This window comes from Tenrec ecaudatus, chromosome 7 (assembly GCF_050624435.1).
Source record: "Tenrec ecaudatus isolate mTenEca1 chromosome 7, mTenEca1.hap1, whole genome shotgun sequence".
Taxonomy (NCBI): domain Eukaryota; kingdom Metazoa; phylum Chordata; class Mammalia; order Afrosoricida; family Tenrecidae; genus Tenrec; species Tenrec ecaudatus.
In genome coordinates, this window is record NC_134536.1 from 53705701 (window position 1) to 53727961 (window position 22261).

The 22261-nt window shown below is 48.2% G+C and overlaps 1 protein-coding gene across 1 annotated transcript in view; it reads right to left on the minus strand.

The window, feature by feature from the left end:
* Positions 1-18322, minus strand: part of SLC35F1 (solute carrier family 35 member F1) — a 493442-nt gene extending 475120 nt beyond the window's left edge. The window contains exon 1 of the mRNA XM_075553951.1: positions 18147-18322. Coding sequence (XP_075410066.1) covers positions 18147-18322 — 176 coding nt within the window. The remainder of the gene's footprint in view (positions 1-18146) is intronic.
* Positions 18323-22261: the final 3939 nt, after the last annotated feature.

A 22261-nucleotide genomic window follows, 5' to 3' on the forward strand; every position in this document is an offset into this window, starting at 1 on the left:
GTGTGGACTATCGTGAAGCTCCGTCGGGTGGACTATCGTGAAGCTCCGTCGGGTGGACTAGCGTGAAGCTCCGTCGGGTGGACTAGCGTGAAGCTCCGTCGTGTGGACTATCGTGAGCTCCGTCGGGTGGACTATCGTGAGCTCCGTCGTGTGGACTATCGTGAAGCTCCGTCGGGTGGACTATCGTGAAGCTCCGTCGGGTGGACTATCGTGAAGCTCCGTCGGGTGGACTAGCGTGAAGCTCCGTCGGGTGGACTAGCGTGAAGCTCCGTCGTGTGGACTATCGTGAGCTCCGTCGGGTGGACTAGCGTGAAGCTCCGTCGTGTGGACTATCGTGAGCTCCGTCGGGTGGACTAGCGTGAAGCTCCGTCGTGTGGACTAGCGTGAAGCTCCGTCGGGTGGACTAGCGTGAAGCTCCGTCGGGTGGACTATCGTGAGCTCCGTCGGGTGGACTATCGTGAAGCTCCGTCGTGTGGACTAGCGTGAAGCTCCGTCGTGTGGACTAGCGTGAAGCTCCGTCGTGTGGACTATCGTGAGCTCCGTCGGGTGGACTATCGTGAGCTCCGTCGTGTGGACTATCGTGAAGCTCCGTCGTGTGGACTATCGTGAAGCTCCGTCGGGTGGACTAGCGTGAAGCTCCGTCGTGTGGACTATCGTGAAGCTCCGTCGGGTGGACTAGCGTGAAGCTCCGTCGTGTGGACTATCGTGAGCTCCGTCGTGTGGACTATCGCGAAGCTCCGTCGTGTGGACTATCGTGAAGCTCCGTCGTGTGGACTAGCGTGAAGCTCCGTCGTGTGGACTAGCGTGAAGCTCCGTCGTGTGGACTAGCGTGAAGCTCCGTCGTGTGGACTAGCGTGAAGCTCCGTCGTGTGGACTAGCGTGAAGCTCCGTCGGGTGGACTATCGTGAAGCTCCGTCGTGTGGACTATCGTGAAGCTCCGTTCAGCAAATTTTAACAGAAGATTGGGGAATGAGAAGGATCGCAGTGAACTTTGTGCCGCGGGTTCTGACTGAGCAGGAAAAGGAGCGTTGAGTGGAGACAGGCCGTGCTCTGAAACAATAGTTCTGAAGACGTTTTTTCCCCAAGGTCATTACTGGTGACAAGACATGCTATTCTTACAACCCTGAAAGCAAACATCCATCAAGCCAGTGGGAGACGCCATCATGCCTCACCCAAAAAACCTCATCAAATAAAATCAAAGATCAAGATGATGCTGTGTGTGTGTGTGTGTGTGTGTGTGTGTGTGTTGTAGTGCATTTAGAGTTCGTTCCATCAGGTCTATTTAGAGGTTCTGAAAAGATTTCAGAATACTGTGTCACAAAAAAAAAAAAGGTCTGATTTGTGGCAGACGGGGGACTGGTTTTGTCACCACAACAATGCACCTGCTCAGGCAGTTATCTCGGTGTGCCAGTTTTGAGCAAATAACAGCATGCCTCTCTTAGCCAACACACTTTGTTCACTGACCTCACTCTGTGTGTCTTCTTTTTGTGTCCATGAATGAAGAGGGACATGAAAGGACAGTGATTTTACGATGTAGAAGAGGTGAAGGAAAAATGAGGGAGGTGCTGTCAGCCATCCAAACAGATGAGTTTGAAGAATGTTTTCAAGAATGGAATCGCACGTATAACAAATATACTAAGTGAAAATGGAGAGTGTTTTGAAGGTGATCAAGTTGTCTTGTAAAAAAATTTAAATACATATCTTTGGGAAAAAAATCCGTTTGTGGGGGAGGCACCCCTTATAGACCCTCTCTCCTCACTTATTTGACAGAATTAGGCTCCAAAGACCAGGTTGTTAGGTGAACTTGGCAGTATTCAATAATGGAGGATGGCCATGTCAGATCACAAAATAGACAATGACTACATCATTGCATCAGGGCCAAACCACAGAGAATCATGGTTCAGAGCACTTGACACACAGCCTGAAAGGTCACAGCCAGTATCACTTTCAAATTACACCTTGGCATTATCATCGCCAGATATATGTTGATAAGTATAAGTCTGAAAGTCAGAGAGTAGATTGTCTGCAAACCGTGGGATAAAGGGACGGTTGACAAGTGAGAAGAAGGTGTCCCATGGATTACACTTCACAGAAAGACCTGGTGGGATACTCAATCACTAGCTGAAAGGTTGGGGTTCAGACTCACGCAAAGGAGCCTCAGGAGGTAGGCCTGTAGATCTGCACAGCCTTTAAGACTGGGGGGAGTGCTTCTACGTGGCACTGCCGTGAGTTGAAACCAACCAGACGGCGACTAGCAACCATTATACAAGGACTCTATTTATCGATCCCCGAAAAGATTCAGAACGGAATAAGGATCGAGAACAAAATGTCCCGACTCCACAGATGGCTTGTCGCCATTTGTGTGTCTTGTCTGAGAATGCATGATGCACGCAGAGACAATATCCACAAACTCCAGGGGCAGCAGGAGGGGTGGCTGGGCTTCTTTGGTTCCCAATCTCTCATCAGGAGAGGGCATCCTTGCAAGTAAGCAGGGAACCTTTGTACATACTCTCTTCTGGCTTTAAGGCAAGGCTCCTACCCCTGCTTCCAGCCTAAGGGAAGTTCCTATTCCCTCCAGGCGCCCATTCCTGAGCCTTGACTGAAGGAAATAAGCAACTAGAGCAGAGAGGAGGATTTCCCTGTGGCCTTCATGGGACAGTGGTTTCTGTTTGGCTGGTTCTTGGTGATGTTTCAGGTTTGCCCGGGGAACTAGCTAAAAAGGGACTCGCACTTCCACACCCCACGCTTGGCCGTTACTAGAAAACAAACAGTTAACTTTGTGATGCTGCTGATGTGCTTCCTGGCTCGCTGAATATCCAAAGGCTCCAGAACAGCTCTCTCCTCTTCCTACCTCTGCCTGACGGGCCCCTCCAAACCCACCCCCACCCCCACACACACCCTGCCTCACAGGCATCTCATTTTCCAGCAGCCCCCCACCCTGGGATTTTCCCCCACCCCTCCGCACTGGGAGCGGACTGTGGGGCCGTGCTCTGAGAGTGCAGTGTTTCCAGATTCAGACAGAGGCTCCAGCCATCCCAGGATCCCAGAGCCACAAAGAGCTCCTCTGATCCCACTGGCATCTGGAGTCCCCTCATTAGCACATTAAAGCTGCTCTGTCCCTTCCCTCTGAGCCACTCTGTCCCTTCCTCTACAGGCTCCAAGGAGCCTTTTAGACCTCTGCTCATTTTGAAACCTCCCCAGTTCAAGAGGCACTAACCCTTTCCCGGCAGCTGTCAAAATCTGCTTTACAAACCACAGGTATCTTCGAAGCCATCCCTCTGCGAGGCACAGTTAGACAGCAGAGCCCAGGCCTTCCAGCAAACTAGTCTTTTCAAGTAGGGGCTCTCCTGAAAGCTCACACACAAGAGAGAGCAAGAACAGAACAAAACAACAATCAAATACATCTAGCTTTCCAAGACAAATAAAGGCAACCACTCAGGCCAGCAGCCTTCTGTCTTGTTAATAGGTGTGCTTGATTCCTGATTGCATCCGGCTGACCAGCAAGTGCTCCTGAGAAACCAGCAGGACCACACAGCGCATACTGAGGAGACCACCAAAAAAAACCGGCTTTCCTTTATCCCCATCTTTTCCTGCACATGAAATTCTCCCCTTCTGCCATTTCTTTCCCTTTAGCACTCAGAATTCCAGTCGCCTCATTAAAGCAAGACTCCCCCCAAATTATGTTCTGCATCCCTTCCCTTCTTCTTCGACCCCCTTCCATTGCATTCACGCTTCCATCCCAGCTATCTCTCTGAGGCTGGGCTTGTCAGGGGTCCCAGGGTGCTCTGGGCTGCCAAACCCCTGGTCCTGTCTCCACCCTTTCCTCCGTTGCTCCCCGACAGGGGCCTGCTGCCCGCCCCGCCCCCCACTGGACCACTCCCTTTGTCCTCTTGTCTTATAGACACCACACTGTCCTGGTTCCTCTCCCGCCCGTCAGGCCTCTTCTTCAAATCCTTTGCTGGATCTTTCTCTTCTACTTGATTCTCCAGGTTGGTGGCTCCTCATTTATGGAACTAATTTTTCTCCCCCCAAATATGACCCTACCTTGGGAATAGGGGTTTTCTCTTGCTGAGTTAATCGCGTTATATTAGTGTTGGGTAGATCCTACACTTGATCACGCCTGCGGCCTATCAAGAGCACACCCAGGGAAAGACAGACGCCAAGGAACATCGGTGAATACCGGAATGGATCTCAGCTACTAGAAACTGCAAAAGACAAGGAAAGACTCCCTCTGGAACCACATCCTGAACTTGGACTTCGAATTTCCTGAACTGTGAGAAAATAACGCCGTGCTCTTTACAGTCCCTCATTTGCAGTCTTTCTCTTTCGGCAATACCAGGTTACTGAAATAGCTGGGGTTCGTCTGGGCCCGCTTTTCTCCTGCATCTACACATGGTCTCTAGGACAACGTGCCCGGGCGCTCCTGATGACACTCAAATACCAACCGCAAGCACCGATTTCTCCCCAGAATTCCGCACTTGAGCTGGCATTTCCACTAGACATTCACACAGGGCCCGGCAGAAGAAAACCTTTGACAAGCGTGTTCCTTTCCCATCTTAGTAACAGGCACCATCAACCTACCAATACTCAAGCCCAGAAAATCCAGGTGGCTTCATTTCGCCCTCTCTCTCAAGTGCCTCATCAAGCTACTCATCTAGTTCCAGGCGCTCTGTACTTCCCAGGGAAAATCACTCCCAAAGGCGTCCTTTGCTCTGCCTCTCCCTCGGTACCCTTCCGTCCAAGCCTCCAACAGCGCTTGCTTCACCAGCCGCCTGTCTTCCGCACCATCCATTCTCCGACAGCAGTCAGAGCAGTCTTTTCAACCCACTAGCCAGTTGTTCCCCTTCACGCTAAGAATAAAACTGAGTTCCTTTGCCTGGCATGGGCACCCTAAGAAATCTGTTCCCTGCCTTGCACTTGAATGCCCTCCCCTTCCACTCCCCACACTCCTCTGCACACCAGCCTCCCTTTCAGCTCACTGTCTGCTGGTCTCCTCCCTGCCTGCAATGAACTACTTACTGCCTGATGCTCAGGGTTCTGTTCCTCTTGGTCATCCAGGCCTTAGCGTCCCACTTGCTGGTCATCTATGGAGAGAGAGGCCACTTCTGACCACTCACATTAAAGCACCACCATCACCTCTCTGCTACCTCACCGTGTATGTGTCACGAATATTTTTCTTAGGTATTTGTCTATCACTTGCCCCCTATTCGAATGTTGGCTGATTGCTGCAGGATCTCCAGTACTACGTGGTGCCTCTCACCTAATCAGTAATGATACCTTGCGTGGGTTCTAGGCTGGGGTGAAAGCATACCAGTAGTCCGAGGTCATTAGTATTGGGCTCCTATGTAGGACTGACCTACCTTTTTTTCATCCAAACTTAGCATCTGCCTTCCTCAGCAGTGCAGTCCTTGAAACAAGGCATTCTCCACCCATCCCATATACAGCCCCTTCCACAGAACTGGCTGGGCTGCTGCCGGCGCTGTTTCTCCAGTGTCCTTGCCAAACATTTCAGAAAGTCCCCTAGAGGGCCTCCCAAGTGAACTTCAGGGTATTTGAGTTGAAAGGATTAGCTGTTGTTTACCCTGCCCTGCTAGCTCCACACCCCCCAAATGGACAGAATTCCAGAGCCGTGGTTGGCACCAACCTAGGGCCACCAAATGCCTCACCTCCTGACTGGATATGCTTGCACCAGCTAGACTCTCTGTGGCTCCCACCTAGACAGTGGCCAGGGCCACTGGGGCTCGCGATCTGCTGTGAAATATCTGTTTGCTCGTTGGTCGGCAAGTCATTGTAGATGATATTTTAAAATTTTACTGATTATTTTAATGAAATAGAGGAAAGCAAAAACCTACAAAACAAGCGGCAAAGATTTAATCTTAGAACAAAAGACATTAAAGAACTCTCTTTCGAATGCTTACTCTTCTTGTCTGCTCTTATCGCAGTCTGGTTCATTAAAGCCATAACCCTCTCCTCTTTATCCTGGCTATGTCCCACCTCATTTAAAACTTCAGATTACCTGACTTTAATAACTAGTCGCTGATTTTCCCCCCAAATTATCTTCAGGCATACCTCTGATCAAGTCCTTTCTGTACTCAATAGCCTGCAATGATCATTCATGTTAGTCAGTCTCTGCGGCTCGCCATTTTCTTACCCCATCCTGCAATAAGCCTCACTTCATCCCCCTACCCTTCACACCGGTCGCTTCTATTGTGAGTCACCATCAAAAGGGCTCCGACCCATGGCGACCATATGCTTCATAACAACACAAGCCCCACCTCAGTCCTGTACCACCTTCATAGTCTTGGCGAAGCTTCAGCCCATTGCTGTGGCTATTACGAGAGTCCATCTCACTGAAGGCTCCTTTCCTACTTAATCCTCTACAAACGTCCTGTCCTCGTCTAGCGTTTGCTTGTTCCTGATGATGCGTTCGAGGGAAGCAAGTCAGAGTCGCGCCATCCTCTCTTGTAAGGAGGATTCTGGTCATATTTCTGATTTGTTCATTCCTCTAACAATCCATGGTGCACTCAGTGTGGTATGCCAACAACACAGTTTAAAGAGGGGCCAAAGAGACCATAGGCTGGGTCAGGTGCACCTTCGTCATCAAAGTGACATCTTTGCTTTTAAAATAGGTAAGAGCGCCCGACACACGGACTGCAGAACAGATAAACCCTCAGGAACAGTACATGGAGTGGGGACACCATGAAGGTAGGAGAAGGTGGGAGGAGGAGGGGAGAAATGGGGGAACCGATTAAAATGACCCCAACAGCCCGGGGGACAAGCAACAGAAACGTGTGCAAAGGGAGGCAGTGGATGTTGTAAGATATGAAAATAATAATAATTGATCATTTATCAGGGGTCCATGAGGGTGGGAAGGTGGAGGAGGGAGGGGGAAAGGAGAGCTAATACCAAGGACTCGGTCAAGCAGAAAGAAAATGTTTTGAAAATGACAATGGCAACATATTTACAAATGTGTTTGAGACGACTGATGTACGGATTTGCTATACGAGCTGTAAGCGCTCCCAATAAAATGATGTATTCATTAAAAAATAATAACTAAATGAATAAAACCTCCAAAGCAGTTTCACAACAGATTTTCCCAATGTAATACGTGCTTTGATTTATTGGCCATTGTTTCCGTGGATGCAGACTGCTGACCCATGTAAAATGAAATTGTTGGCGACTTCCATTTAATTTTCATTCATCATAATGTAGCATTTCAGTCCAGTTGTAAGAATTGCTGATCTTGATTCTTTTGACACTTATACCTACGCATCTTGTAAATTGGACACTCAATCCTGTCTCCATCTCTTACCTCCACATCTACTTTAATCTTTCTCTCACCTCATCCCCAGGTTCCGTTCCAACTCACTGGCCATGCCAAGGGTAAATGCCACCCAGGGCCCCTTGTGCCATGTCTCCCACCTCGCGTAGGCTCTCATTTCCGTGGTCTTAGAGAAGCACCAATCCTAACCCCAGCTGGTGTGCCTCTGGGGATCACTGGGAGGGTACTGGTTTCTAACCGTTTGCTTAGAGAAATTTTTTCCCTATCTACTAAAAGGATAATAATAATAAAACCATTTTAATAACATTTATTATTATGGGCCTAGCACTTAATAAATGTGATGCTTTATAAGGTAAGTGCATGTCCATAATTCATAGCTCAAAGTTCAAGAGGCTGAATCACTCTCTAAATGCTAGTTTTAACACGTCCACTTTCATTAGGTTGCACCAAGTTAGATAACCAAGTACCCAGTCCTTTCACCAAGTTATCCTTATGCAGTTGTCCCATTGACATCTTTCTCAGCCCATAAACACACGTATCCACTATCAGCACATACATACCTTCAGTAGCTCTACTGTCTGGGGTCACATGGCAATGACCTTGATAGATTCATCCTGAAGCGGTAAGACATTGCAAATCTAGTCTCTTTTTCTCTTACACTGCGAAGTTAGGCAATCATTTCTAGCTCCTTTATTTCTTGAAGCCCTAATGAAAAAAAAAATCTATAGTATTATCAAGAAGAAAGATATGCTTCTCTATGGTGTGTATACTTCAAGCATTCATATTGTGGATCCTGTCTTTCTCTTGAGCAGCTTTCCTGAAAGCGAAACAGCTCAATTTTGGAGTGTGTGTGTGTGCGTATACCTCTGTAAGAAGAGCTTGAAAATCTAATCGCTCCTGAAAGATGGTCTATTATCTTTAGTTTTCCTTTGTTTAACTTGCCCCTGGATGGGCTATAATGATGGTTAGAAACAGATGCCCTACTGATGACGCCCGGAGACCGCTGCAGCCCCGGGTTGTCTGCTTCACCACTGCGAGCAAATTACTTCCCAATCCATCGGAGTCACTCAATAAATATTTATGAAACCAGTGATGGCTGAGTAAATTAGTATATGAATAAGGGGAAGGAACGCAAGACACGTAGTCTCTTATACCATGAACTGAAGCACTGGGTGCTTCTTCAAAGTTAAGGAAGAATTAGCATTATAGCCTTAACACTCTAAATCAGGATAATAGCATGATTTGATTTTTTAATCTTTTATGATTTTTATCATCTTTTTTTGTTGTAGGTTTCCCCAACCAATTTGTTTAAATATAGAAAATGTGGGCTCATAACTTCAGAACAGATGAGAACTCGGTGAGCGTGGTTTGGCTTGGTTTGGGCGTAGGTGTCCTTTCAGAGGGTACGTAAGGTGTTCTTCTTTGCTCGGTTGCTGTGGTTGCTTTTAGTTTTCCTTTCTTTCAATGATGACACAGGTATCGATGGGAAGGTGGCGGGTAAGGAGTATTGTCTTAGTTGTCCTGTGCATCTCCTCCAGAAGAAGGCTTCATGGGAAATGACTTCTAGTTATAGTTTTCTTGTAGACCTCTACAGTTTTATATAGTAAAGTTTTCCATGGAATTCTTGTTACAGTGCTTAACAAGAAATGAACTGCCACTTTTGCTCATTCCACAGCCCAGAAATACACGTCATCATTATGGTTTCTTGTCCACAGACCTGCTAGAGTTTGACTTCCAAAACCTAGCTTCAGAAATATCATCAAGAATTAATGTGTCTGACCAGGGGAGAGTGAAGGTTCGTTATCCTGAACCCAAATGAATGAGAAAGCTAAACTAAGCCTCGGTGGTGTTTTTTCATACTCTACAGTTTACTTTTGTAAGAAATGGCAACTAAATAATAAATCAGTCCTTGCACTAAGTAAGTCAGTTCAATGTCCTATGCCATCTAGACCTAAAGCCGTGTACAGTGAAAATACACAACTACTCTACTGTCCCTGAAACACTAAGAAATCTTGAAATAGTTCAAGTTTGTTTTTTACAAAAATCAAACATAACATGAAGACAAACCATTTTATTATATGTTAGTTACTTGGAAATTCACCATCTTTATCTACAGCAGACCCAAAAGTTTATTAATACAAAAATTGATTTCTTTAAGCACAATACATCAACCGAAGTATACTGTAGTTTTTTGTATATCATGTCACTACAGATAAATGCATCTATCAGAAATCCTTTATTCACCACGGATCTTACGGATGTCTATTTTTAATCGCACCATATGCTTTCCTTTGGAATATTTTCTGTCGGCCCCCTCAGTACTGGATGGTCTTCCCTTTGCCATTTTGTCATCCGTTAGCAAGAGCAGGCAGAGGACGCTCCCCCTACTTATTCCTTAACAAAAGCCTCTCAGGTAATAAGAAAGGATCATCTAGATTATACTGTGTGCTCATCAGCATGACCTACTGTTTAACGTAGGCATCACCCTGCTCCTTGGCATCTATTCTACTGATTCTGTCCACTTTAATTGATATTTTGGAAAGAGTTACAGGTGCGTGCATATTGTACTATCCTATGTGATAAATCTACTTCTTGATCACTGATTTTATTTAGCATTACTACCAACTCTCCTCCAGGTTCCTTGGTTTAGAATTCAAAAAAGGTGCAGAGATTTTCATATCAATGTGCGAGAATGTGTGTGTGTGTGTGTGTGTGTGCACCTGCACACATCTTGGGTGCCACCAAGTTGATCCTGCCTCAGGGAGAGAGTAAGCTCTTCTCATTCTATTGCCTGGAATGTCATCTTCACAGACACAGACCCCAAAGTCTCTCTCTCTTAGAGCCACTGCATGGGTGCTACCAGCCAGCCTCTCCATTCGCAGTGAGCACATCGATATTGAGCCAACAAGTCTCCTTTGGAAAATGAATCTCAATATAAGTTAGCCCCTGTGAATCCAAAGTAATGGTTGGGTTGCTAGTCACAAGGTCAGCAGTTCAAAATCACCAGCTACTCTGCAGAAGAAAGACCAGGCTTTCTTCCCCCATAAAAAGTTAGTCTCAGAATTCTACAAGGGCACTTCTACCCTGTCTTATAGCATCACTGTGACTTGGAACCAACTCAATGGCAGTGAGTTTGGTTTTTTGTTTGTATTTCCTCTCTGGGTTCTAATATCCATTGATATGGCTACACAGAACTGACAGACAAAATTCATGATTAAAAAGATTTATTAAGGATGCTAACAAGTTGTAATGCCAGTGAGATATACAGAAAGCACAAAAGAGTTAAGTTGTTTATTAGGACGTTACAAAGTTCTATTAGGTGTGCCAATAAACACCCAAAGGGGCTAACCACTCAGCTAGGAGCCTCAACTTGAAGCCATCAGCTCAGGCTACAAGGGTCAGCAAACGCAGCTCCCAAAACGAGGGCCCAGAGGCGCCGCACTCCACAGCTGGCCTCCGCTCAGCTTCACTGCTCTGCAGGTTGGGAAGCCCGTCAGTCTGCTCCAGGCGCGGGCTCCTGGTTCCATTGCTGCTCTCTGAAGCTATGCTGTCACCTGCATCCCGGGGTCTAGAAGACTCCCTTCACTTCTGGCTCTTGATAGTGATAAGATCCTTCCTCCTGCTTCTCAGAGGGCTCATTTTAGACACAGTAGGGTGGCATCCCAAGGAAATTTGTTCACCGTTACTCACAGGGGAATCCTTTCTTAAAACACCCAACCAAGAAAAGACAGTTTGATGGAAATTCAGAGACATCGGCTAGAAGAACCCCATCACATAATGCACTGCCCCTGCCCTTCCATATCAAATACATGGAGAGCCCAGGATCACTGGTGGTTCATTGCAATGATTAAACATCCTCAATATTCAAAACCAAAAGCCAACCCCACTGCCTCCAGTTGATTCCCGCTCACAATGCTGTTATGCATTCCGGCTCACAGGGACAAAGTGACAGGCAAGTGTGGGACCCTATGTCAAGGGTTCTGAGACTGTAAGTCTTCAGGGGAACAGTCGCATCTTTCTCCTGTGGTTCGGTGGTTTGACCGCCAACGTTGTAGTAAGCAGTCCAACACTTAACTCAGATTTTGTCACAAACTAAAAATAATACTCAAGTGAAGACAACACAGTAAAAAGGCCTATTACTGCCACCAGGTCGATTCGGACTCATAGAAACCATACAGGACAGGGTACAACGGCCCCTCAGGGCTTTCTGAAACTGAACTCTTTATGGGAGTAGAAAGCTTCCTTTTTCTCCAGCAGAGTGCCTGGGGGCTTTGATGGTCAGTAGCTCAATCTGTAACCCACCACATGGCCAGGGCTCATCTAATGCTCCCGAGACTCCCACATGACCTGGTTCAGTCAGAGGTAGACCACAGTTTCTGGTGCAGGAGGATTTCTAGGATGGGATAGGTGGGATAAACAAGCCGGCAGAGAGAACAACTGGACAACAGTTCTGGGGGGACATAAAAGAGGATGAGCTTGGGGGAAAGGAAGTATGTGTTAACAAGCCCAGGGACAAGGGAAAAACCAGTGACTGAAAATCGATGGTGAGGAAGGTGTAGGAGTCCTGGTAAGGGATGATCAAGGGCAATGTAGCTGAGAGGAATTACTGAAACCCAAATGAAGGCTGAACATGATAGTGGGATAAGAGGAAAGTAAAAGGAAATAAAGGAAAGAGCTAGGAGGCAAAGGGCATATATAGAGGTCTAAACACAGGCATGTACATATGTAACTATATTTATGAGTATGGGGAAATAGATCTATGTACATATATTTATAGGTTTATTATTAAGAAAGCAGATAGGCATTGGGTCTCTACTCAAGGACTCCCTCAACAAAAGAACACTTTGTTCTAGTAATCTGGCACTCTGAGATGCTTACCTTCCGACACGATAGCTGAAGACAAAGTGGGTGAATAAGCAAATGTGGTGAAGAAAGCGGATGGTGCCCGGCTATCAAAAGATATAGCATCTGGGATCTTAAAAACTTGAAGATAAATAAGCGGCAATCTAGCTAAGAAGCAGCAAAGCCCACATGGAGGAAGCATACCAGCCTGTGTAATCATGAGGTGTCGATGGGATCAGGTATCAGGCATCAAAGACCAAGAACAAAAATCATAATGTGAAGGGGGCCAGGAGAGGGGGAGTACAGAGTGGAGGCCCAAATCCAATCTATAAGCAATTGGACATCCCCTTACAGAAGGGTCGTGGGGAGAAGATGAGACAATCAGGGTACAGTATAGCACCAGGGAAACATACAGCTTTCCTCTGGTTCTTTAATGCTTCCTTCCCCTACTATCATGACCTATTTCTACCTTAGAAGTCGGGCTAGACCAGAGCATGTACATGGGTGCAGATAAGAGCTGGAAATACAGGGAATCCAGGACAGATAAACTCCTTGGGACCAATATTGAGAGTAGCCATACCAGGAGGGTAAGAGGAAGGTGGAGGGATAAAGGGGGAACTGATCACAGTAACCTACCTATAACCCCCTCCCAGGGGGATGGATCACAGGCAAGGGGGTAAAGGGAGACATCAGACTGTGCAAGACATGAAAAAAATAGTAATAACATATATTATCAAGGGTTCATGAGGGAAGGAGGGAGAGGATGGAGGGGGGGGGTGGAATGAGGAGCTGATACCAAGGGCTCAAGTAGAAAGAAAATGCTTTGAAGATGATGATGGTAACATATGTACAAATGTACTTGACACAATGGATGGATATATGGATTGTGATAAGAGTTGTATGAGCCCTTAATAAAATGATTTTAAAAAACTTAAATAACTCTAAAATAAAACAGACAAAGGAACATAGATAGCCATGGAGAGCCCAGGATCCAAAAGCCCCATCTGGCTACTTGAGGCTCCTGACCGTGATCCTCAGCGTGGCCTAAAGCTGGCCCTTAGGATGTAGGAAGTGGGTCAAGTCTGAGCAATGAGGACCTACATAGACTTCATTCTCCAGGATATCCCAAGATCCCGTGTAGGACATCACAAGGAGACCCCAGGAGATGTTAGTCCACCTCATGAAGAAGCCAAAAACCCAACTCACTGCCATTGAGTTGGTGCTGACTCGTGGCAACCCCCCTGTGGGTTTCTGACACTACTTGTTTACGAGAGGAGAAAGGCCAGACTTTCTGCTGCCGGTGGTTTCAAACGGCCATTCATTCGGATCGCAGGCCAACATGTGACGACACCACCAGGGAAGAGTCCGGTAGAAATCCCGCAGGCGAAAATGTCACCGCTGCTTCTATATGACTCTGAGCCTTAGTTTCTCGGAAATTGCTTTTGAAAGCACTTTATTTCTGTTCCTCACATCCAGGTGAACAGCATGTTCGTGTCGTTCCCATTCTTGTAGGAAATTCCACATTTTCTGACCAGTTCAAGATTTGACAAATTGGTCCACGTGTTCCTCTGGTTCCGGAGTTATTTTTCCTCTCTTTACTTCTTGGAGATTTCTAGTAATTATTCTCTGAGGGATCACTTCCTCCATATTTGTTCCTGAGTTTCCTCCTCTACTTTCTTTCTCTGCAGCCACAGTGCCGCCTTCACGGTTGGCAGAGAGCTGGCAGCTGGAGAGAACTGTTGGCTTTCAGGTACACAGGGAGGGGCCCAAGGATGCACACCTGTCTGCTCTGCCTGCTGCCTACGGAGTCAAAGCACACACAGGCAAAATACAAAACTTACTGTTCAAACGCCTTTCATCAGCTAACAACTTTAGAGGAGAAAATCTTCAATACATATTCAGTATCGCCCATCCTCTGTTTCTAAGGAAGCTATATGGATGCAGTTTCTGAGAGAGGTTATCAATTGTTTGCCTTCGCAGCGTTTTCTTTGTGCCCACTCTTCCTTGCTCGTGGCAGGGCCATGCTATGCCACACTAAGAAAGAAGTGAAGAGAGATTGCCATTATTTGGTTTCAACCAATATCGTCATCTTCCAAGTTTGTGGAACTTGACTAAATAATCATGATTGCGGAGCTTAAATCACCATGCATGTCTTACATTCCATTGCCAAAACACCGTGAAACAGAAGTGGGGAGGAGAAAAACATGAAACAACCCATTAATAGGTTTTTTAAAATTATCTGCCACCTCCTCTTTTGCCAAAGCCTTGGATACTACTATATCCTGATTTAATTGCTTCTTTATAAATTGAATCTTCAATCAGTGAGACACCCTAATGTCATGTACAGCAGTTCAACTCTATATGTCTTCAAAGTTAGCAGAAAGGGTATGGAACTGTTCTAAGGAAATAAGTGGCGGGATAATGTAAAGTAGGCTTCTTTAAGGCAACGTGGCATTCCGAGTCCAGGTTCATTGAAAGTAAGTGCGTTTATTTAATTATTAATCAGTACTCCTTTCTCGATTCTTCAGTCAACAGGATACACACAGCATCAAACCCCGTGCCGTCGAGTCAATTGCTGACACCTTCATGTGTTTTGGACTAGAGCTGCCCTCCATGGGTTCTCAGGGTCTGGATCTTTGAAAGTACTAGGCGAGGGCCAGGTGTTCTTTTGCAGTACATCAGAGTGAATTCAAACTGCCAACTTTTCAGCAGAGAACAAGCACTTTAGCATGTGTGCCACTTCGGAGCCCTGGTAGTGTAGCGGGTCGCACATTTGAATCCGCCAGCAGCTGAGGGGAAAATGAGACTGTCTATTCCCATAAAGATTCATAGTCATGAAGCTACATTCTGTCCCACGGGGCCACTATGAGTCAGTCAGAAGCAATTCAATGGCAGTGAGTTTGTTTGTTAGTTTGTTGGGAGTATACACCCCTATAAACAGCATAAGTGTCTTTATTTCTTTGTCAGATATTGTTGTATGGCAATGAGCTGATTCTGATTCATAACAATTCTCCCAGACAGAGCAGAACTTCCCCAGCAGTCTGCCCAAGTCAAGAGCTTACAGGTTAGCAGATTGGCAGATCTTTTCTCCCAAGAAGTTTCATTCAAACCACCCATCTTTAGATAAGCTCCCAAATGCTGCAGCAGGGTGCCACCAGGAATCCATCCACACTGGTGTCACATACTAGGACCGATGGCAGACAGTTATCCGGGATTACAGTGCTCAATTGTACCTCCATCAGTCTCTCTGTACTGCCCCCTTTGGCTCAGAGAAAGCCAAGACCCAACTGTGGTTCCATCCAATGTGGGACACAAAAGCGACAACTTCCCCAACCAGCTCACAGCAATATATTTGCATGCCACAAGTTAGAAGGATATGTGTGTCAGATTCCAGATTGGCAGGTAGTTCCTCTTAGCAGCTAAACTGCTTCCTATCAGGGGTAAATAAAAGGAAACATGTGAAATCCAGAAACCAGTCAGCGAATAGGGGAATGCTCATGAAGGAAAGGAGCCTTAAGGAAGAGAGAAGACAACGTAGGAAAAAGTAGATCTTAATGTCTCAGGCAATTAAGAAAGATACTTATGATTAGGCTGATTAGACCCCAAAGAGCCTGCCTCTTACTCATTACTGACTAGTCCAAAAATTACAAGGTAAAACCCAAGGGAAGCCATACCTGGCACTTTCACCAAACCCAAGCCCCAGCTCACCGCCATGGAGTCTCTTCCAAGCCCTCATGACCGTAGAGCACAATATGTGTAAAATTCTCAGGCTCTCGCTTCTACCTAGCATCCAGCCACTTGGCAGCTACTACCGATTCTATCTCCTGTTGATATTGTGGAGCACAAAAGCCAAGTCAATTAGCATAATAAAGAAATTACTTCATCAAGGGTTTTTTTTAGCATTCTTATTTTTGTTCAATCTTACTAGAGATGCTCTTTTACAAATGGAATATTTTTGTGTTATCCTTCAAGGACAAGAAAGAGCCAAGTACTCAATACCAAAGACTAAAATGCAAATTCAGAACCACCTTGAAAGACAAATAATGTGCTGAGTTTGTGCCTAAAGACCCAAGGTTTCACTCATAAATGGCTTTGAGATCCAAAGGCATCAAATCGACTTTTCTAACGAAGTCCCACCTCTATAAAGAAGTTAACTCACCTAACAAATCACAGAAGGCATAGGAAGGCACAGAGTTCTACCCATGTGCACCCTGACTTCACTTTTATCTTCTTGTATCACCCAGATACACCTGAGTCAACAAAAACAAGTTGGTTTGTGGACAGCCTTTAATTTTCCAGGTCTCCACCCAGCCCCACTTTTGTCCTAAGTCTCCAAAGCACAGTAAAAGGGGTAAGGCATGCCATGCCCTCTGAAACACATCTTACAAGATGAAGAAACAGGGACTCCCGGTGCACTGTGCCTTAGGGCAAAGGAGGAGCTGGGGGCCAAGGAATGATGGCACCTCAAGTCCCTCCAGTGCTGGTTCAGTGGGCTTTTTGTTCTGGACTAGAAGGGTCGTTCTACGTGAAGAAATACTGTGAATGTGGTCCATAATAACTTACAGGTAAGCAAGGGCAAACGGACTGTGGAATCAAGTTGTCCCAGTTTGATGAGGAAATCTATAATTAATATATTCTGCTTAAAATATTAAACAGCCAATACTAAGACATTTACCAAAAAAAAGTAGGCATTCATAAAGAATCGGAAACGCACATGCGAGGTACTGAGCCAACACGCTCTTGGCTTCCTCCGCATATTCGCTTTCATATGCAGTGTTTTTGGAAGATGCCGTTCTGTGCCACAAATCAAAGTAAAGGTTTGACTTTTTGTTAACAACGTATGCCTCCCTCAGAGTGAATTGCTTCATGTTTGATACAGAGGGAATTTAACACAGTTAAGTTTTCGCCGAGGCCACTTGAAGGGTGTGTCGTTTGTTATAACTAAACTAAACCAAACCACACTTTCTATGATAAAAAGTGTTCTGTACATAGTTCGTGAGCCTGGTAGAGCTGCTAAAGCCCCAAACAGCTCGATATGAAATCCCAGGGGGAGCTCAGCTATCCAAAACGGTACCGCGTAGAAACCTGTACAAACAGAGCGAGGGGAAGAGTTATCCGGTAAGACGCATGGAAAAGCACACAGCCACCCAAATAAAAACAAACCAAGCCAGTTCTTCATGGGATGTTTTTTGTTTTTTTTTAACGTGGAAGCTCTCCCACCAATTTATAAGACGTGCATAGAAGTCCTATTAGGCCCGGCTCCATCTCCCCGTTAACGCAAGTCCTAGGAAAATGCCTGAGTCCTAGCTCGAGCCACTGCGCAGATTGCAACACAGAAGGACGGCACTGGCGAGCAGGTCGCCTCCTCTGGCTGGAGCCCGCTCTGGAATAACAGGCGTCGCCTTCGCACACCCTTCGCGGAGCATTTTTGCACTTTGCCTGACTCTGGCCCAGGCCTCCAGCCTCCCCTTCCCAGCTCCCAACCCGCATGAGTAGGAGCAGCGCCTGGAGTGACAAGAAGTGGGCCCCCTCCCGCCCGCCGGGTGGTCGCCGCCACCATCCCTGGGCTCGGGGGCCAGAGCCACCGGAGTGGCGCGGTAGGCGGCGCGCGGCCGGCGACTCCAGGCCGTCTCCGCAGCCCGGAGCTTTCCCGCCGCCGCCTGGGCCCTCCCGCGCCGGAGCCCCGAGCTGGGGTCCGAGGGGCGCAGGGACGGGAGGCAGCGTGCGCGAACCGGGGCGTGGGTGCGGACCCACGGCGGGCAGCTGGGTGCCCAAACCCCGCCTCTCCCCCAACTCCCGCCGCCCCTCGGGCGCCCCAGCCAGGCTCCGCGCCGGGACAAAGCTACCGCGGCCAGCGGGGTTCCCCACGCCCTCTCCGGAGCGCCGGTCCCGTGGGCGCCCGGACCCTCCGCTCTGCGCGCGTCCCGACTCTGCCCCAAAGGGCCCCCGCGACCCCCTCGGGGAAGGAAGGGGACCCGAGGCCGGACGCCCGCACGCCGTCCCCCGCGCCACCGCCGCTCACCTGTTCAGCACTTTGCGGATCCGCTGGCGCACGCCGGCCCGGGAAGAGGCGGACAGGCTCCCGCCGCCAGCGCCGCTGCCCTCGGCCGGCAGGTTCTCGATGGTGGTCACCACATGGTTCGGCGGGGCTGGCGGCGGCGACTGCAGCGGCTGCTGCGGCGGCTCGGGGGGGATCATCGCGGCAGAGGCGGCGGCGGCGCGGCGGCGGCGATCAGAACGCACTCGGGCGCATCGTGCGCCGGCTCCGGGCCCGGGAACGCGCAGAGGACCCGGCGGGGCTGCCGCGGCCCGGGAGACGGTGCTGCCTGCCTGCCGGTCGGCCTGCCCAGCGAAGCGGCCGGGCGCGGGGGCTCCCGCCGCTGCTGCCGCCGCCGCCGCCACCCAGCCCACCACTCACTCCTCGCCAGCCTCCGGGCGCGCAGCCTCGCGCCGCCGCCGCGCTCCCCGGCTCCCGCCGAGCGGCGTCCCCAAGTCCTGGCACGCCCCGCGAAGTGGCTGCGGAGGGCGCGGGCGCTGGGTGGGCTCCGGGGGATCCCTGCGGGGATTGAGAGCCCCAAGGAGGCTCCTCCTCTCCCGGCGCTCAGGTCTTCAGGGGCGAGCCGTGGCGGAGGGGCGGGCGCCGCCCGAGCGTGTCCCCGCTCGCCGGCTGGGAAAGCGGCCGTCTGTGTCTCCCCCGGCGAGGGACCGAGCGTGCACCCGGAGCGGCGGGCGGGGGCGCGGCGGCGGCGAAGGGGGGCCGGGGCGGGGGGCGCGCGCGCTCCGCTCTCGCCAGAGGGCGCTCCCAAGGTCCCTTTCCGCCCCTCTTCTAGCTGGTGCTCGCGTAGGGGCGCCCGCCAACTAACTGCGTGTAGCCGATGACTTTGGGCTTTTGCTGGGCGTTTTGGGGAGTGTGTTTGTGTGTGTGTGTGTGTGTGTGTGTGTGTTTGCTGGGCGTTTTGGGGAGTGTGTGTGTGTGTGTGTGTGTGTGTGTGTTTGCTGGGCGTCCTGGTGTGTGTGTGTGTGTGTGTGTGTGTGTGTGTGTGTGTGTGTGTGTGTTGGGTTGACTGATTTTGATTTGTTTTTCTGGGCAGACTGGAGATCGAGCCCGCCCACGGAGTTTGGAGGGAATTTCTCGCTCCTAGGAGGCTCTTCGGAATCCAGCACCACCTATCCGGGACAGCGGCAGGACTCCGAAACCGACGCCAGGCCGGAATCAGAACGCCAAATTCCAGTTCCCTGCTCTGGTCGTGGTGTGGGAGAAGGAGAGAAGAAACGACCCAGAGAATTGACTCTGGAACTGGGCCGACTTGAAACGCCTCTGTTCGGGGCAGTGGGGTGCAGGCACAGGAACATGGGCAGGCTTGAATGCTAATTGTCCTCTGAAACTTATAAGCAAAATGACCCTAAGCCATTCACGGAGTCACTTTCTGCCAGGGTTGTTATGTGCATTAAATGATGCAAACCACCCAGCAGGAGGACCTGAGGTCACCTTACGGCTGAAGTCCTCCATTCCCCAAAGGGGAAGCCCCCGCCACTGCCACCGAAGTCTTAGATCTGAACCAGACCATATTTCTACCGGAGTAACGGACGCTGTCTTAGGCATTCTCTGTACCTATTGATCCAAAGCCTAATTAGTAATTGAAAAACGTTTTCCACATTTCCTTTTGTCTTCATCGCCTAGTTAAACATCATACGGTGAAAAATGATGTGTTCTTCAAGTGTTTCCTATTTCAGTGCAAGATGTTGGATTATTTTTTCTGAATATGTGTGATAAGTATGTTTGGTTTACACAAAGGGAAGCTAAGACCACCACCAAATTCTAACACACAAATACATTTTAAAAAGGAAAGTATAATCTTGTGAGAGAATGTACCTGAGGGGGGGGGAGAAAATAATATTCAGGGAAAGAATGGGCTCTGTCTCATCTCCAAGCAAGGAGGGAATAGGAGGAGGAGGAGGAAGGAAAGGATGAATTTATTGATAGGTTAAGCAGTAAATTTCTGGCCCCTTTAAGAACATGGGGTGGGGGGGTGTTTGGGGTTTCGTTTAATTAGTATAAGTGTCCAAATACTAGGAAAACAAATATTTTTTAAATTCCCCAGTCCATATGTGAATCTATAGGAAACCTGATTACTGCCTCAAATATCCTTGAGGTATTTTCCTACCTAGACGGAAAGCCCAAATTAGAAGTTGCTCCCTTCATGATTCGCACATTTTCTTATTTTTTCATCAACAGTCTTTTTAAAAATCATTTTATTGGGGCTCATACAGCTCTTATCACCATACATACATACATACATTGTGTCAAGCACATTTATATATAGCCATCATTTTCAAAACATTTTCTTTCTACTTGAGGCCTTGATATCAGCTGGTCATTTCCCCCTCTCAATCCCCCTTCCTTCATGAACCCTTGATAATTTATTTAAAATCTTGTTCATGTCTTACACTGATATCTCCCTTCACCCACTTTTCTGTTGTTTGTCCCCCAGAGAGGGGGTTATATGTAGATCATGGTGATTGGTTCCCCCTTTCTCCCCCCACTTTCCCCTTACCCTCCGGGTATTGCTATTCTCATTATTGGTCCTGCGGGGTTTATCTGTCCTGGATTCCCTGTGCTTCTAGCTCTTATCTGTACCAGTGTACATGCTCTGGTCTGGCCAGATTTGTATTGTGGAATTGGGGTCATGATAGTTGAGGGAAGGAAGCATTAAAGAACTAGAGGAAAGTATGTTTCATCAGTGCTATACTGCACCCTCACTGGCTCTTCTCTTCCTTGTGACCCTTCTGTAAAATAATGTCCAATTGTCGACAGATGGGCTTTTGGTCTACTCCACACTCACCCTCATTCCCATTGATGTGATTTTTTATTTTGGGCCTTTGATGCCTGATACCTAATCCCACAGACACCTCATGATCACACAAGCTGGTGTGCTTCTTCCATGTGGACTTTGCAGCTTCTCAACTAGATGGCCTCCTGTTTATCTTCAAGCCTTTAAGACCCATCTCAACAACATTTTAGCCCAGATTTTTCCACTTCCGAGTTGCATAGGACACTCTGAAGAATGAAGACAAGACAAGCCAGACCAAGGCTTGCAACCTGCTAGGCATTAAACTGCTAATAATTCACAATGAATGTACCCTTGGGGGACCCACCAAATCTCGCAGGGCAAATAAAGGCACTTCCGCGGAACCTGGCCATATATTCCAGTAAGAGCCTCACTCTTAAAATATTTGTGGTAATTTCAGGTGTTTGCCTTGAAGGACTGCTTGCTTCAATGCCCGCTTCCTTCGCATTTGTCCTGCTTCCCTAAAAATGTCTACATTTGCATCTGGCCATTTCTCCAGAGGGACTTTTGAGTCGCGATGATTGAAGTCTCCTTTGAGTCAGGAACAGAAAACCAAGATGAGGGAGGAGCAGGTGAAAGGTGGAAACTGCCAGTCCTGCTGGTAGAAAAGGGCTCAATGCAGTCTCATACCCTGTGTTTCCATCACTCCACCTTGAAGAGGTGATACGACACCAGACCCCTTCTTAGCCTCTGATTCTGTGTCCCACGTTCCTATCCCACGGAGATAAGGAAGCCACAGTCCAAGATGCAGGTGTCGTGGAGGGACACGGAGAAAGTCTGCTTGGCCTCCAAGTCCATGCTGCATCTTTGACCCAAAGGAGAGGGGATGTGAGCAGCAAGTGGGGCATCTGTCTGCACTATTTGTGTGGGTGTCAGTCTGTCTTACTGCTCAGTTTGTCATTCCTGGATGCCTGGTGGTGGGTGGTTCAATACAACCACAAAACTCCCGCTCCAAAAGGAATTTTACCACCCTGCCCTGCATCACTAGGGCTAGTTCGGTTGAATTTTTCCAAGCGGCAGAAGTTGGCTCTCTGCTATACCTTCTTAAGGGTTGCTCACTTGGAAGGAATTTCCACTCATGTAAGGAACCGTGGGGTTTGGCTTGGGTTTCCGACTTCAGAGCCACCGTCTTGAAGGAATTTCCACTCATGTAAGGAACCGTGGGGTTTGGCTTGGGTTTCCGACTTCAGAGCCACCGTCATGCATTGGGACTAATCTGTTGAGCATACACTGCACCTGTGTATTGTATTAGCTCAAAGCTTCAGAGTCGTGCTTCAAAGTGACTGAT